At 45.4% G+C, this 18215-nt stretch overlaps 1 protein-coding gene across 1 annotated transcript; it reads right to left on the reverse strand.

The window, feature by feature from the left end:
• Positions 1-3012: 3012 nt before the first annotated feature.
• BRCC3 (BRCA1/BRCA2-containing complex subunit 3) lies at positions 3013-18157 on the reverse strand. Its single transcript, XM_084813956.1, has 8 exons — positions 17935-18157; positions 15017-15137; positions 14189-14275; positions 12861-12949; positions 11396-11451; positions 9375-9506; positions 8047-8090; positions 3013-7435 (listed from the first exon to the last, which is right to left on the reverse strand). Exons 1-8 carry the CDS (start codon positions 18037-18039, stop codon positions 7284-7286), a joined length of 786 nt encoding a protein of 261 aa, XP_084670082.1. The 5' UTR covers positions 18040-18157; the 3' UTR covers positions 3013-7283.
• Between the last annotated feature and the right edge of the window lie 58 nt (positions 18158-18215).

Here is an 18215-nt window from a genome sequence, read left to right on the forward strand (position 1 = left end):
TGAATTTCTGCCTGTCACACAGGAGCTCTGCCGGGATGAGGGGGGAAGGGTAGCAACCGTCTAAAAGGTCAACCTCCGTAGATGAAATGTGCTCTTATGCGTCATATGTACCATGTCTGTAGCACATTGCACACGGGTAAAAGGCACATACATGATCTCAGCCGGACTGCAATCCTATGCACGTTTGCCTGGGATTGTCTTATTAAATTCACTGGGACTTACTCCTACATAAACATCTGTAGGGTTAGACTGCATAGGAAGGGACCATACGTCATAAGAACATAAGAGCCATGCTGGATCAGGCTAAAGCTTCTCTATTCCAGCATTCTGCTCCCACAGTGGCCAACCGGATTCCCACGGGAAGACCCAGCTTAACCCGCTGGATTTCAGCCTGCCATGGCTGGCTAGGGAATGCTGGGCGTTGTACGATTTCTTTCTGTCTAAACACGTATAGGATTGCACCCTAAGTGGTAAAAAAAAAAAAAAAGCCAGATCACTTGAAACGCTCACTTCCAGTATTTTAAAACGTAATTGTTCCAGTAGATCAGCCTTCCTAGCCTGGTGCCCTCCACATGTTTTGGACTCCAACTCCCATCAGCCCCAGCCAGCATTGCCAGTGGTCAGGAACGCTGGGAGTTGTGGTCCAAAATATCTAGAAGGCACCAGGTTGGGAGAAGACTGCAGTGAATAGTATGACTTTGGAAACTGAAGGAAGAAATGCTTAATTCCCCCCCTTTTTTTTTACAAGGCTGGTGGGGAAGAGTTTTTAAAAGGCTGCCGTCTCACTTGAACTGTGGTTACTATCCTGTCCCCCGCTGCCCCGTCCCACTCACTGTGCATGTTCTGAAGCAGCCTAGCTTTGCACTGTGGGGGATGCACTCCTTTGTCCTGTTTTGAGCTAGAGAATGAATGCCCCCCCGCCCTTTCAACCCCCCCCCCCGGAGCTTATAAATAGCAGGGCCAGCTGCCAGAGAGCCATGAACTCGGCAAACCTGCTGTAACATTACCCAGGAAGGCAGAGGAAAGGAATGCAATACAAGTTCTCTACTGACTCTGTGCCAGCTTATGCCAACTGCGTGTGTGGGAAACAAATTCTTCCTATAGCTGAGCTAGTGGAATGCTGTGCTGGGATGGCGGAATCATGGCAGGGGCCCTGGGGTGTTGGACTACATTCCCCATCATCCCCAGTCAGCATGGCTGGGGGTAATGGGGGTTGCAGTTCGGCGTGACTTTTTGTGGTAGTGGTGATGGAGGTGGAGGGGTTTCCAGGTTAGGAAAGGCTGATGTGGACTGTTCCTTTTTTCAGTATAGCAAGGAATATCACGATCATATCATATACACCAGCAGAGGTGGATAGTGGCAGTGCTCGTTGGAGTTGGTGGGGCAGATAATCAGTATTTTACTGAGATTATCAGAGAGGGCAGTGGAGGACCATGCCATGCATTGGAGCAAATGTACTTGGTTGTGGTGGGATTTTGCTGCCACAGATGAGTGCGGGAAGAGGCAAAGGGTTTCCACCCCATTCACCCCAAATGTGGAGCCACCTCTGTAGACTAGGGGTGCAGCAACTCAGGCTCAGAGGCCACATCCAGCCCTTTGGGATTCCCCAGAGAGCCCCACCCCCCTTTACCCCCAATCACTGATCATTTGGTGGTTTCCTGGCTTTCCTGCAGTTCCCCCCGCCCCATCCAAAAAAGGTTGAAAGGCTTCTCCTAGGTTTTGGCTACTGGCAGTAAGAGCTTGAAGCTAAAAAAAACAAGGCTGATGTTTTCAGCTCTGCCCCTTTTGCCTTTGGCCCTGCCCATCATTGGTATGCAGAGGCCCCAAGACCTGCTAAATGAAATGCGGCACTTGGGCTGAAAAAGGTTCAACAGCCCTGACATACACACACTAACAGTGAACTCCATTCTCAAGAGTGCCAATGCTATTGCAGCCAAAAATGGCGCCATCCACATACAAGATGGAAGCAGCAGCCGGGTTGCGGGGGTGTCACAGCAGGAGGGCCTTTTCTGCTGTGGCACCCCAGCTGTGGAATGAGCACCCTAGAGAGGTTTGCCTGGAACCTACATTGAACTCCTTTCGGTGCCAAGTGAAGACTTTTTTTATTTTCCCAGTATGTTCACATTTTAGCTTCGTCTGGTGTTTTAGATCTGAATTTTAAATCTCTGCATTGCTGCTGGATTTTATTGTCAGTACTGTTACACTGTAGTTTTAGGCGTTCATATTTTATATTGCTTTATGCGGCACCTTGTGGTTTTAATTTTTGTGAACCGCCCAGAGCTTTGGCTATTGGGCAATAGAGAAATGAAATAAATAAATTATAAACCCCAACGTTTGCAGAAGTACAAATCTTTAGAAAGAAACCCCAAGAGAAGGAAATCCCAAAACCAACCCAAGGAGGACCGGGCATGCTTAGTGTGCCCAGAATGCTGACTCTTGCAGGGAGGGGGAATGGCTGAAACCCTGAACAGGAGCACTCCCCACCACAGGTTGTCCTTACCTGCTCCACTTGAGAAGACTCCATCACACCAATACAACTGCTATTGGATGCAGAACTGTTTGAATGGTTTTTATGCCTCTTATCTTGCAATTATGTACACCGCTCTGGGATACCTTATGGATGAAAGGCAGTTTATATCGTGTGTGTTTTTAAAAAATGAATACGAATTCCACTTTTTCTTTTTGCAAGAAGTATATTTGTAGCCCTTCAGGCTGCAAAGTTCAATGTCTGTGGGCAGGGCAGTAGGCTTGGTGAGAGCTTAAGAAACCAAAAGGAACAATTGAGAAGGATTTCTAGTACTCAGGAAGAGGAGTTTGCTTTAGTCATTAACTCTCACACTGGAACAGAACAGGAAATTGAGTTGTTGCATTTTCCTCATAACTCTTTGCTCCTTCCTAGAGCAATAGCAGGATAATAAATTATGCAAAACAAGCAAAGAGATGGGGTCGGGTCACAGAATCCTGCTTTTCTCAGCCCATGCTTTGGTACATCAACTATGAATCGTGGGAAATGCATAGAACTTCCATCTTTTTATTGATTACATTTTAAAATATCAGAATATAGGAAAAGAGGTATTAGAAGTTAACCAAATAATAATTATATATACAGTGCACAGTATGACTGCAAAAACAGCAAGGGAGAAGTATTGACCTGAGTATGATTATTAAATAAAACATGTGATGCTCTTATATAGGCATTGGTTTGCATCAAGATCACCCTTTTAGAATTGTAATTGATTTGGATTTTATTTTTTTGTAAAATGATGTTAATTATGTATCCTTTCCCCTAGTCACTCAGGGCAGCCAACATGAAATGATCCTTTAAATCCTGTGGAAACAGACATTTGTACAGTGCAATCCTGTGCATCTTTACTCAAAAGTGCTGCTGTGTTCAATAGGGCTTACTCCCAGGTAAGTGTGTGTAGCATTGCATCCTCACTGAGCATTAAGTAGTGAAAGATGGTTTAGTACACAGCCACCTTTGCCCATCTAACACTGTTCGAGAGCAAAAATTACCAACCAATTGGTTAAGTATCACATGCATTTTTAAAATGTGGTATTATGTTAAAATGTCTCCCATACAAAAAATGAGCAACAGCAAATCTATGGGGGGGGGGGTTTCCTGCCTGTGCATGGATGAATTCACTTCTGTCCTTACACTGATACTGGCGTGTGTCATATTTCTATGCCAGGATCTACATTTTGTGCATATATCTGATAGCAAAAGCTCACAGATCAGATTTAGGAGTGGCACAGAGCAAGTGATGGCATGAGACAAGGGGAAGGATTCTCCTGTCAGTTCCAGCTGCAGCCATCTTTTTCAAGCTCATTACCATCAGGATCATATGATCCTCTTTCCAGTGGAAAGAATCTCTCCTCCAGGCCTCCAAGCATCGTATTACCCTAATTACAGAGGAGCAGATGGCCATCCCGCAGTATTTGCACCCGGGTTGGGAAACTGGCAACTAGATTTTTCCCACCGCAGGTCAATCCACATTCTTCAGCTCGGTAGCAAAGCCTATGACCACATGAGCCAGAAGCAGCCCTTAGTGCAGGTGTCCTCAACCCTTTTGGGTCGATGGGCATTATTGAGTGTCATGGGCACTCTCACAGAATGGTTGCCATGGGGGCACCTTACCCATTCATAAAATGTCTGCCACAGTTACAAAACGCTCATTTCCCAGAAGGCAAACTGGGGAGACTAAGAGAAAAGGAACTTGCCCAAGAACCTAAAGTACAAGGCAGTGGTGGGGTCTGAGCTCCAAAACACAAAACCACTCTTTTCAACCCAGATAAAGATGGTGCCAGAAGGCAGAGCTTTGCTTTGCAGCAAACCAGCCTCCTGGTTCAAAAAATAAGTTAAACAACCTTAAAGAATAAAATAAAAATCAAGAGGAGCAAGAAGCCTGGCAGGTGCCAAGAGATGTCCATGGGCACACTGGTACCCATGGGCACCACATTGGAGATCTCAAGACTTAGTGTCTCTTGAAAATGGAAGCCAAGGCCATTACCTGTGGCCCACACATTCTGCATGATGCTTTCATACTGTCCAGAATTATTGTGCATATGGATGTGAAGAGTGAGCAAGCATAAGTAGCAGCCCTATTAAAAAAACATAGCCTTGGCCACACCTTCGGTGATTTGTTATACTTAGTTGGGCTCATGCCTGTGGTACAGTTGGTTGCTTGGGGGTGAGGAAGGACCTCTCCCGTCCTGACTGTATAGTGACTGTATGTGTTTTTCTTCCATTGTACTGTGTGGCTTGGAGCCCACTGTGACTGTGTTATTTGGTGTCCCATCACCTTTTCCTCAGCACATTTGCTTCTTGCTCGTGGCCCAGGGTCTCAAATCGAGTAGATTCTGGAGTTAGCTAGATTTGAGGGGCTTAGACCACAACCTAGAATGGAGGGCAACATCCTAAACTGCTCAGCTCCGTTTGCATGGTTAAGCAAGTAGTTTTCAGTGGCAGCCTTTGCATACTTTCTACACAGAGCCATGCTCCCTTTTTTATCCACCGCCCTCACATATTTCTCAAGTTCCTGATCCGTGAAGATCATTAGCTGCCTCTCCACCACTTCCATTCCTCCTATCACTTTTCCCCAGACTGTTTTCTCAACAATTGCAGTGGTAAAGAACTGCATCGATTCTGAGGAGAAGGAGAAGGGACTGTCACCCAATCATAACCTTCAGGAAGACCAATTGCTGTGCCAGGCACAAATTTGCTTGGTTTAACTCATAAATGAGAATAGAGAAGAAAGGGGTGGGGGAGAGAAGGATGAGAAGCAGGAGCCCCAGCTGCTCCTGGATGCACTTCAAAAGTTCCTAGATGTTCACAAGAGGGATTAACAGGCAGCACAAGCTTTGTTATGAGTTTCTGCTGCAAGAAACTGCAGCCACAGCAGCCCTTTTGAGATGTTTTCCACATCGGCTGTCCAAACCACTGGCTCTTATCTTCAAGAAGCAGGTGGCCATAGAGAAAGGTTGAAGTGGTCACTTCAGCTGATCCTGAAGGACTTCAAAAATGTTGTACTCAGCAGCAACACAAGCAGGTCGGCATGTTTCTTTTCCCTTTCCACAGCCTGCCACCCATCCACCCCACGATATTAAGTCTAAAGGCAAGAACTGAAAAAATAGATAGGAAAGAATATCTGTGATTATGTACTCACGCAATCACAGGATTTACAAAAAGAAAGCATGGAATTCAATAAGGGCATAGAATTAAGCATGCTTCATTTCTAAAAGCAAGTTTCGATGCAAAGATGGACTTGAAAATGCATGGGCAACAGCTGGTGAAATCTCTAACAGAGTTAAGCAGACTTTCCATGTCACAAAAGGGGGTTTGTAGTGTACCATGCATCCCTTGCCAGACGACCAAAAGGAAAAAAGTGCAGCCAGCAAACAGGGTAAGCCCCCTAAAGTAAAAGGTAAAGTTCATCACCATCACCTGCAGAAGCTCAGCCTCTGCCTCCCCTTGCTCAGCTTTCTCCCCCAGTGACAAGGCAGAAATGACACCCCAACTCTGCTGGGCATAGTCAGTGTACACAGATTTCCCAGACCATCTTTGCTACGTGCAGGGGGCACTGCTGGTCCCATCACAGAAACAGTCCCTTCCTCCATAGCAGGCTAGAAGCACTCTTAGTCATGGGCACTGTTCAGTAAGTGTCAAAATAAGCACATCTATTCTAGTACTGGTTTTTGCAAGGTACACCTTGAAGTGCCATGTGAACTTGCAAAGCTAGCTTAACTGAAGATGAGAAAAAGAGACGGAGGCGTGATCACACCAACCCACACCCAACATGCAAACCACAGCAATGATCTCTCAGGGGTGGTGGGGTACACAGCCTTTAGGTGTTTGCGAAAAAAGAAGAGGACCAAAACACACTCTTACTCTATGCAGTTCCCCTTATTTTTTCCCTCTGACACCGGGAGTCAGAAAGCTCTTTTTAAAAATCAAAATTAGCTCAGCTGTGTCCCACAGGACATATAATTACAGAATGCCTTAGAAGGAAAAACCTTCTACAATGATCTCATCCAGTAGAGATTTTTCAAAGGATTATGAACAAAACATTGCTATGAAGAGCTGGCCAGAAACATTAAACCTTGTTTGTATCTTTCTTCTCTTTTCCATATACGCTCCCATCACCAAAGGAGTCTAAAGAGGGGACTCTGTTAAGACAGCAGCAGGGGTGTGGGGGACGGAAGAGAAAGCACCAGGAGGGAAGGGCATTCAAAAGGTGCTGCAGTCAAGTACAGATCCAAAATCCTCTCTTCCCTTTCACTTTATTCAGTTTGAAAGACAGATGAAACACAGAAGGTGCTCTACAAGCATCACCAACTGCATCCACCTGGTGCTTTCAGAAGCATAATAGGGACATAGATAATATATTTCGACTGAGGCAAAAGAGAAAACACATGTGTCTGTAACCCCACCAATGCGGCCGATTCACAGACAAGCAGCGGGAAGTTAGTTGCTACCAGATGCATGTAAAAGACAAGCGTTGCTGAGCCTATGTAACACTCCCCCCACCACACACACTCACAATTAGCTCTGAGAGTTGCTGTGCAACGAAGAAAATCAGCCATCTGCAAGAGTTAACATGTATCCTTCTCCAATGTCCATCCCCTCAAAACACCATCATGTTTGAGCCACAGTTCCTTCCCAAAATAGCAGCATTCAATGCAAGATGGAAGGAGGGGCAGGAGATGCAGCAAGGCAGGACAGGGCCAAGCTTAGGAACACGGAGCTGTTGCTTCGTCTCCTAGGCCATGAGGCCTTTGTTCTGTCACTGCAGGGCAGCCAGTTCCTCCAGGAGCTCCTCTTTCTCCCGCTGCAGTTCCTGCATCCTCTGTTTGTTCTGCTCCAAGCGGTCCTCCAGCCACTGCAACAGAGGGCCACTGATGGCAGACATCTGGCTACAGAGATTCTTCGTGAACACTAGCAGGGAAAGAAGTATGCAACAGTTAGCATCGGCACTCCAACCCAAGAGTAACTTAGCCTGATCCTATACAGTGCTAGGAATACCTAAGTCCTTTGAAATTAATGGACGTGTGTGTGTGTGTGGGGGGGACTAACTCTGCATCAGAGCCTGGCTGCAGAGCAGGACAGTTTAGCTCACATAGCAATGATAAGCACATCGAAGAAGCAAGTCCCCCACAGCCTCCTTGAAGGTGCTTGGGGGTGGATGCTATCAAAACAGAGTTCAACTCACTGAGCACCATAACTAACAAATCAACACATCTGCATTGCAGATTATGTAGTTACTCCAAACCCTGGTTTCTCACTGGTATGAACACCAAACCTTGGGTAAATGGCACAGAGAGGGCAGATGAAATTAAGACCTATATAAAGAGGATTAGGCCACCCTCACTTGAAATTGCCCACAACTAAATAAAGAGGGTCACTTACACTTTGCAAACTGCTGGTGTAGAACAATTCTAAGTTATCATCAGGCCTACAACCATAAGGGTCCGAAAACCCAATTACTCTGCACATGTCTCAAAGCTCAAAAGATGCAGCATCAATTCACTTGATCTGGAAATCCTTACCTGAGCCATTGTGAATCTTCGTTATGGAGTCCAGATGAGTAAGGCTAAGCATAGGGAGAGAGAAGACACCAGTGTCAAGGCAGTACTCACACAAAAACCACAAACATGTTTTTTGCCAGGTTAGAAGGGCTTTACACTAGGACTTCCCTCCAAGTATTATGAGGAAATGGAGATAAAAGAGCCTGTGAGATTAGTTGGGCTGCAAGCCTACAATCTTATTCCCCCTTCCTCCTTCCTTGTCTAGTTACCAAATCATTTGACACTGCCATGCCTCATGCAGTCTAGCTTCACTTCATGCCAACAGCACGAAGGATATAGGGGACTACTTGGCTTCTAGTCAGTGTCACAGCATGGTCCGGATGGGCTTTCAAAATGATCCACTCATAAGGTCATTGTAAGAGCCCTGCTGGGTCAAACCAATTTAGTCCAGAATTCTGCTTCCACAGTGACTAGCCAGATGCTTCTGGGAAGCCCATATGAAGGCAACGGCCCTCTCACACTTCTGCTCCCCAGCGACTAATATTCAGTGCTATGCTGCCATCAGCCAGGGGACCAAAGGCCACTGGGAGGCTGCACTCCCTGCTTCTCAGGAGTAGTGTCAATCAACCTGGCCCATCCATCAGCTAGAGAAGGAGCAATTCCAGGGAGCTCACTTCCACCTCCCTCCAACTGCCTGTAGCCCTGGGACTGCAGAAGGACGACAGACTCTGGCCCCATCCATTGTCCAGTCAGCAATTGTAATTCAAGCAAGAATACTAGCAAGAGACGATCAGCCTGGCTCGAAGTGCATTTAAATGCCCACTTATACCTTGTTCTGGCCTTGAAAAATTGATTTCCCTCCTCTTCCTTTCCCCTCCCCTTGGGTGTCTTGTTGTTTTGCTTTGTAAGCCTGATGGCAGGGCCTGCCTCTCTTTTTGACTGATATGAGCCACTCTGGGAGACAATAATTGCCTGGAAAGCAGGATAAAAATAGAGTAAAGAATGTAATCCTAGGTATATTTATACAGAAAAAAATCCTACAATTTTTTGCCTAAAGCATGCTGGGGGGTGTAGGACTTTTTTCTGTCTAAATATGCATAGGATTGCGCCCTAAATAAATAAAAAATAACGGCTTGGATCATGGAGATTCCATGGCCATCAATATCCATGGTCAATATCCAATATCCATGGCCATCAATATAGCCATCAATAGACCTGCGATTATGCTATACTTGACACAAAGGACAGCAAGTGATAAGGCTATCCATCATGAAAAGTTACCCATGGCAACTTGACCACTCTAGTGATATAGAAAGGAAGAAGAGAAGAGAGCCCAGCTCTCACTTTACCTGTGGATTTTCCTGTAGGCATCTTGCTCCTCTTGACACAAGATCTTGGGCAGCTCCACAGCTGATTCAAGACAGACTTTCCCAATGGTGTTGTGAGGAACGATATGAATAGGAATTTCAATCCTTTCGTACCTACAGGAGGAAGCATGCATGTGTTATTGTCCCATTTTTGGACACTGGGGCTCTAGAATTCAACTCTGTGCATGCTTAATTGGAAGTAAATATCTCAGAGTTCAACAAGGCTTACTCTAGGTAAGTGTGCATAGGATGGCAACATTAGGTGCCATGTGAAAAACAGGGATTGTACAAAAGGTACAACTCTGATGGAATTACAATATTTAGTTTAAGACTTTATGAAATAAAGACTTTAAGACTTTACCTAAAGAGGTAGTGGGCTCTCCCACACTGGAGGCATTCAAGATGAAGCTGGACAGCCATCTGTCAGGGATGCTTTGACTTAGATTCCTGCATTGAGCAGGAGATTGGACTCGATGGGTCTTATAGGCCCTTTCCAACCCTACTATTCTGATTCTATGAATCTATATTTACATACGGTTTAAATATAGAATGTTTAAGTCTAGTATTATGGTTGCCATTGCAGAATTTGTTAGGTATTATTTATTTGTTTACGTGTTGTCTTTTTAGAGCATGTAATTTTGTAACCGAGCATTTTTTTAAATGTGTGTTTTTCCAAGTTTATCAGAGTAATCTATAAAACATACAAAATTACATACATGTTTTTTTAAATGCTCAAAAGATGTTGGGAAGTGGTCTTTTATGTGTGTCTGATTGTATCGAAGGTGTAAGTCATGTACTGCCAACTATAGGGATGGGAAGGGTTGCTAGAGCAGAGTACCAGATAGAAGTAGTCTGTTATATTACTTTGGCCCACAGAAAAAGCATGCATATAAAAATGGAGAAGAGGGTACCCAGGTGGATGATCAGTAATTGCTACTAGCCAAGAACATCAGTGTACAGTATGCCTAATGATAATGCCACAGTATACAGTGCACATATACGCTGAAGTGAGGGAGAGAAGGGAAGCGAGGCCACTCTATCAGCTCTGCTAACAGACCAGCAACTTTTGGCTACACCTCCCTTTGAATTATTTCAATCCCTGCTGATCCTTATAAGAACTTTATTACTAAGAACTAGCACCTGAATTTTTTCCCCTCCTCCTCCCTCCCAGTCCTCTTTCCTTTTGTGCTGAGTCTTTTAGACTATAAGGCAGACAGCAGGGGCTGTCTTATTATTCTTTGTAAGCCACTCTGGGAGTGTTTTTCAGCTGAAGAGCAGGATAAAAATGCTTAGAACAATAACTGCAGATTCCCTGCTTTCTGTGAGGTGTGTAATATGCTCCCCACTACACACAACAGCAGGTAGTCTGGCATAACTGAAAGGGGCCCATAAAGGGGAAGGAAAGATCACAATCATGGGATATTGATGGGAAGTAGGTAAGCGGTAGGCAATGTGGAGCCCACGGGCACCAATGCACCCCGGATACCTTTCTAAGCCCCTGCCAAGGTGCCCTCCTGATCCCACTTGCATAATGGGTAGATTGGGGGGGAAGGAGGGGGGTTGGAGGGAATGAGTTAGCTGGCAGAGGAGGGGATGGAGGAATAAAACAACTTGTCTTCTGTGAAACATGTTTCTGTTGGTGCTGAAAACTGGGTTCAAAGGAGTTCTTTTGCATATTGGGGCTCAGACCCCATCTCTGCCTTGTACTTAGTCTTTAGGGCAGGTTACTTGTCCTTTGCGACAAACCATGCTTCCCATGGCAGACATTTTGTGATGGTGTCCAGGACAGTTTCTAAAATTGCAAGATGTGCCCATGGCCCGAAAAGGTTGCCTACCCATGAGGTAGATAAAGGCTTTCTCCATAGTTGTCTAGAGATGAGGACTTGAGAACTGAACATACAGTAGCGCTACTACATGTAAAAGTTAACCAACAAAACTGAATTTTAAAGAAAAGTGAGAGGGAAACGGATTTGTTGAATTTTCCCGTTCAACAGAGCACTTACTCCGAGCTCTTTTGGGCTTGAATGGACTGGAAACAGGTGTACAGAATCCGGCCTGTCTGAACCAATAATCACATACAAGTTGGTTAAACAAAATGAAAAGTTAGCCATGCAAAGCATGTTCCTCAAGCCCCTAAAACACCCACATGTCTTGCAGTTATACCTCCCAGCTTCAGGTCTGAGTTTAATTTTAAAGCTCACATCTCACTAAGTGACAAAAAATCCTATGACACCTTAAAGTCAACTGCTGCAGAAGAATTGTTTTAACGGAACATAGGGCCAAATGAGATGAGACAAGAAAATGTATCATCATGTTTCATACATATGGGTTTTGCTTTTGATAAACAGCAGCCACAGCTGCAGCCCCACCCTTAGGTCTGGACTGGGAATGCTGCACGGGGGAGGGTGGCTGTTTCCCTCCTAACACACCACAGTCCCAATGAAAGTCACACCCCTCCCCTAGTATTGCTATTTCCCATGGGAAGGAATCTGCTATTGATGCCAATGCCAGCTTCCCTCTAAGGACAAGCAGCAGCTTTTGGGGGGAGGGGCAATTTTCATCAGGGTTATCACATGGTGGGAAAGGGCCAACTCTCTCGTCCACATGGCCCGGATCCTGATCAGCCCCCACTTCAGCTACTAGTCAATAAAACAGAGATGTGGAATGTAATCACACATTTCACATACTATCTAGGTTGGCTCAAACATCTCCAGTCTCTTATTTCCTTCCCAAGTCACTGTTAGATAGTTCTGTGCACATCGACTTTGTATTTCAGATTTCTTCCACTTATCAACACCTCTGGCCAGACTCCTTCAGCAATTTTAACCCACATAGCTAGGAGGGCTGTTGACTCAGAAGCTCAAGCAGTTCAGAAACTTACATTCAGCCTGTGCTCGGCTACTCACGAGAACAGCTTGCGAATCACTCCCTTGCCCCAAATGAAACCCCATAATACTCTCCAGTCTCCCACTCATTACGCCTTCCCCTTTTGAATCCCTGCCGAGTTCCAGAACTGATTTGCACAATCCATTTGGGTTCTCTAAGGGCATCTGGCTCTCGAAGAGCATATGCAGAGGTAGAAAGGACAAGATAACTGAGCAGAGTACTGGGATTTTCGTTACCCTCTCCAGTTAAGATTATGTACTTGCTTCACTTCACTATCATGCACTGGGTCATTGAAACCATGTTACAAATTGGAACTGCAACAGCAAGCTAGGAAGGGAACGCTGTGCAAGGAAACCTAGTCTTCACCCCAGATCTCATTTTCTTTGCCTTAAGACTAAAGCTACTGAGCTCGCAGACAATGGTGAAATCACAACCACAGCAGCAGAAGGCGCCATGTTAACTGTTTCTAGTCACTCTAACCCTGGTTCCAAACAGAGCAGAACACTCATTTCAGATGGCAACAGAGAGTAAGATAACTGCTCTGGCACAGCAGTAGGTGCCATTTATTTGTGCATGGTTTACCTTTGTGTTTTTATCTTCAATGAAACAGGAGAAGATAAGCCCTACAAATCCTTGGTCCATCATCTGATACATCGCTTGCGTGCGGACATCTGCAGATGTAAGAAATAGCAAAACAAATGACAGAGCCAAGGTTTCACAGGTCCCTGCCCTAAGAGCAGTCACAGGACCATCAGCACTGAATGCTCAAGCCAGAGAGATGCTCCTTTTCTCCAGAAGCAGCAGAGAGCCTCAGGGAAGAGGCCCACGTAATGGATGTCATTTGCAAACTGAAGACAGGGTTAGTGCACAAGCCAATAAAAGCAAGCTTACAGTCAAGCCTACAAGAGACCTGGGAGACATTTGCTTATCCAGCTGCAGCTCCATTTTGGATTTTGAGAAGCACAATTCCACTTCAATGCAATTCTCTCAAGCCAGCATTTCCCAAGCTTCTGGAGTTCCCCTTATTCCTCAGTCTTGGGGATCTCCACCCTATGCAGATCAATAATCTGTTCTACAGATGAGGGTGTCAAGACTGGCACACACAGTGGCATTCAACCACCTCTTGCTGCATATGAGGATCAGCGTTGGATTAATATTCCAATCCACAGGTATTAAAAGAACAGAACATCTGACCCCACTTCCTTTAAAACCATAGACAGTGAAATTAATTTCAGAAAAATACACAATTATATCTGCACTTCCACGCATCCAGAACAGTTAGGGGAAGGGCCACAGCTCAGCAACAGACTGCATGTTTTGCACACAAGACCCCCAACATTTATTTATTTGATTTATACCCCACCTTTCTACCAAACAATGGCATATAAGGCAGCTTACAAAACCAATTTAAAATAGATTAAACAATAAGACACATTAAAATACAGTAAAAAGTACAGTTACAGAATGAAATAGCACCCGACCCAGTTACAGGCCAAAAGCCTTCTGGAATAAAGTGGTTTTTGCCGGCAACATCTCTAGGTAAGACTGGGAAGCCACTGCCAGCCCGTGGTAGATGATACTCAACTAGATGGACCAATAGTTTGATTCAATATAAGGCAGCTTCCTATGTTCCTATAATGGAACATAAGTCTTTCCTCGATATCTAATGTGAATCAGCGAGGGATCTCTGCCAGAGAGCATTCAGCCAACTCAGGTCTTGGGTGGTAGGAACAAGGGGAAGATGGTGACTCCACCTGTCTCAAGATCTTATCCATGCATGGAAGTTCACACTCCCCACCCCACAAAGTGGCCAACCCCATAATTTGAAAACCACCATCAAACTCTTTGGAATTCCAAGCCAACATATATAGGATCAGAGACACACTTTCCACACAGGAGAAATCACTTACCTACGTGTGATGGCCAGACTGTTATGTGGGGATGAGAATGATACCAGCCCACAACTCTCATGGGCCGCCCTGTTAACTCAGCCAATCTGTGTGTTAGTTAAGGTTTCTCCAAAACCCCAAAAGAATCCCACTCGGAGAGAAGTGAAATAGTAACCAAACTCTTTGGGGCTGTTGTGGCATTTTAAAGGTGAAGGACCTGAAACAATTTGTTACAAAAGCTAGGATTTTGTTTCCATATCATACCAATAACTTAGTAGAGGGGTAGGCACCCCACATGCGGCCCAAGGCTGCTCTCCATGTGGCTCACCAGCCCAGGGGATCCCCACCTTGGGGTTGTGGGGCGGGGGAGGCTTTAGCACAGCTAATGCCAGTGGGGAAGCAGCCATCCCGATTGGGGGAACCAGGGGAGGGGCTATCTCAGCGATCCCATTCCCCCTGGGTGCATGCACACATATGCATGCAGCCCCCGACTGCCACCTGGCACATGTGGCCCTCGGGGCTGAAAAGGTTACCCACCTGTGGCTTAGCAGATGCTTGCAATACAGCTTTCGACAAATATATAAACAAGCCGGAGGATAACAAGGAATGAATGCTGAAATTCGCCAAACTAGGGACACGTACAAGTTATTCTTATGAAGTTATCTTCCAGGACAGCAAATGAAATTAGTAGGAAACTATTGGCTGGAAGATTCCCTTCTAAGGTAATACTCGCAAAGCAGTTAAAATGAGTTTTAACTGCTTTGCAAGTAACTCACATCATTGTTGGACTGCCTGCCTTGAAACCACCTGAGAGAAATTATTCCATACCATACTCTCTGACAAAGGATATCTCTGCTTCTGTTGAAGCAGCTGAGAGCTGCTCAGGAGAAATCTCCACACGATCTTTTCTTTTATCTGACCGGCGTAGGATGATCACAGAGTGAATATGAACAATTCGGCTAGTGTCAACCTGGGGGAAAAAAAGAAGGAAAATCACTTATAGTCCAATCCTGTGCATGCTTACTCAGTCTATATTCAATGGGACTTCCTCCAGGTAAACATATATACAATGGCAGCTGCGATACGGGAAGACCATAGGACATGCTTACCCTCACTGAGGAACACTTATTCATTCTTACATCTCATACACACACACACACACACACACACGTCATTTATTCTAGAAATGTATTTCTGAGATGCTGCTTTCAGGTCTAGCAGAGTTGCTGTTAAATTCGTCTAAATTGCCTTTGAAGAGAACATGACTGTTCAAAGCCATCAAAGGAAGGGTATCCTTTTGAGTTTGCAATACTTGGGAGACAAGACCCTTCACCCAGCACTGTGAGACATGTGGGTTAATGTCTAACAGAGAGGGCCACAGCTCCAGTGTACCTGGAAGCCACACCTTCAGTGTAGGAACACTGCACTCTAATCTCATCTGTGTGGGGTCAGGGTGAAGTTAGTCAGAGAACATATGCAGGGATGCTACTATTCTTTAATTCATATGTTGTGTATCAGAGAGCCAATTCTGCCGCTGAGCCCTGTTGGATCTTGCTGCATGAGATACACAATTGCAATCCAGGAGAGCAATCATGTGGCCAGTGCTCAATTCTAGAACTCCCCACCTTGCAACAGAGTATGAAAGGAAAAGCCTTTAAGAATGCAATTCTATGTGGAGTTACTTGGAAGGAAGCCAAACTGAACACAGTAGTACTTAATTCTAAATAAATGTGCATAAGTTCAAGCTGTGAAGGAGGGGCAGAGTTGTTGTTTTTTAGGAATGTGATTGTTCTGGTTTATCCTAGGGCTGTGGCATTTCACTGATTAATCAGTTAGACTCATTAATTTAAAACAGCCTTCCTCAGCCTGGTGCCCTCCAGATGTGTTGGACCACAACTCCCATCATTCCAGCCTGTATGCCTACTGCTGGATGGGGATAAACGGGTGTTGCAGCCCAACACATCTGGAGGGTACCAGGCTGGGAAAGGCTGATTTAAAAACATGTTGATTGACTAAAAGTTACCCCAAATAGTCAGCAGGTCTTGTTTTTTAAAAAATCACTGAATATATGTTTATAAATTCTGCAGAGGCAAGTACTGTCTTAAGAGAGGTGATGGCCAGATGGGGGAATGCCTTTAACAAGGTGAAGCTTGATGCAAAGCATGCACAGAACATTTAAAACCAAAGAAATTATGCTTTTGTTTTTGGAACACTGAGTACAACATCAAAACAATTATTAGGTCAATCAATTAAAACACTTTTAGTCACTTTACAGAGCTTCTGTCATTAATCAGGCAATTGGTATATACATAAGTACGTACATACGCACACACACACACACACACACTTATAAAAACTGTAGATGGCAAGTCCCATCTTAAGAGGCATTTTCATTTATCCCACACAAGCGGGATGCCTCTTCTAAGATGATGCCTGCTATGACACACATGTACATTAGCTAAAGGTAACACTGCTTTCTTCAGAATGATTGTTTTTACCCATATACAAGTTCAGCTGATGGATGGAGGGAGCAATACTATGTCCCCTAGATAGAGTCTGCAGGGACACAGGATTGGTTGCTTTCTGGGCTCCAAGGCCAGAAACAGGGCCCCTCCCTCTCCCCTTTGTAGTCAGCACAGTTCTGCTACATCTCCAAGCTCAGAAACAGAGTGCAGAGATGGGAAAAGGGGGCGTTCCTGAGCGTGGGGAGGGGCCAGGGGCACCCACCATATTGATGTATTCTAAAGCCATCCTAGCCTCCTTCTCCTCCTCTTCTGAAGCACCACTGCTAGATGGGCGAAATCGCCCATTGAGCAGAAATGCAGGGAGGCTGGAGAGTGGAGGCGAAGACCACCTCCATGCTCCAGCTGCCCAGTATTAGATATTCAGCAGCCTCTGGGTTTGCTGACTGTTGACTATCTTCATAAGATTGCACACTAAATGCTCTATCACCTCACAGCCTCTCTTATTAAGCAGGCTAAATTTTCTTTCATTGAACTACAAACCTATTTAGAACTATTGTTTTCCCAGATGTAATTGTCTTACAGTGCAACCCTATACATGTCTACTTAGAAGTAAGCACCACTGAGTTTAATGGGACTTACTCCCAGGTAAGTGGGTACAGGATTGCACCCTAAAATGCATACATTTAAGCGAGCAAAGTCACAATCCTCTGCATGTTCAGCCAGAAAAAAGTCCTACAACTCCCAACGTTCCCCAGAGAACCATGCTAGCTGGGGAATGCTGGGAGCTGTAGGACTTTTTTTTCCTGTCTGAACATGCAGAGGATTGCACCTTTAGAATTTTTTTTACCCGGGAAACAGCTCCAGGGTTTCTTTCTCTCTCTCTGTTTCTACAGCAGCATTCGCAGGTCAGCTTCCAATCGCAAAAGCAGAACACAGAAACCCGAAATAGAGAAAAGTCTTTCTCTCTTCCTCTAAGGTGGCCCTATATCCTACTTTACAGAGAACCATCCTCTACTTGAAGGAGCGACCAGTCGAAGCCTAATTTAAAAATCAAGACTCATCAGAAGGAAGAGCAGGAGAGGGGCCTTGAAGTTGCCCGTTTAGCACATGAACAGCAAACTGAGCAGGAACACAGGTCACCTCGTCCCAGCCTTCCCCACTATGAGATCTACTGTGTTTCTACTAAAGCTGTAGTAACCACGTCTACATTTGCACCGACACACACAAATCGGCATATGCAAATCGTTCTCCTTTTCCCGCGGGGCGGGGGGGGGAGGGATGCGAAAGCGGTCACCCTCCTACCTCTCCAATGCAAAGGCCCATGACCTCCTCCTTCTCGGTACTCAGCGCGTGGTTCAGGCAGACCAGGAAGGCGTCCGCCTCCAGGTGCGCCGCCTGCACCGCCATCCCGGCCTCCGCCGCTTCTCAAGAGCCGCTGCGGCTGCGAGTCCTGAAAAAGGACGGAAAGGGGACGGCAAAGCGAACGGACTCACAACCGGCCTTATCCTCGGGCCTTTCTCCGCCCAAAGCCAGCCGCTCTTCCGCCTAGGCCTGCGTCTCCAGGACAACGCCAACTTCCGGTC

Source organism: Heloderma suspectum, chromosome 9, assembly GCF_057233095.1.
Source record: "Heloderma suspectum isolate Gila_16-S chromosome 9, 16-S_ref, whole genome shotgun sequence".
Taxonomy (NCBI): domain Eukaryota; kingdom Metazoa; phylum Chordata; class Lepidosauria; order Squamata; family Helodermatidae; genus Heloderma; species Heloderma suspectum.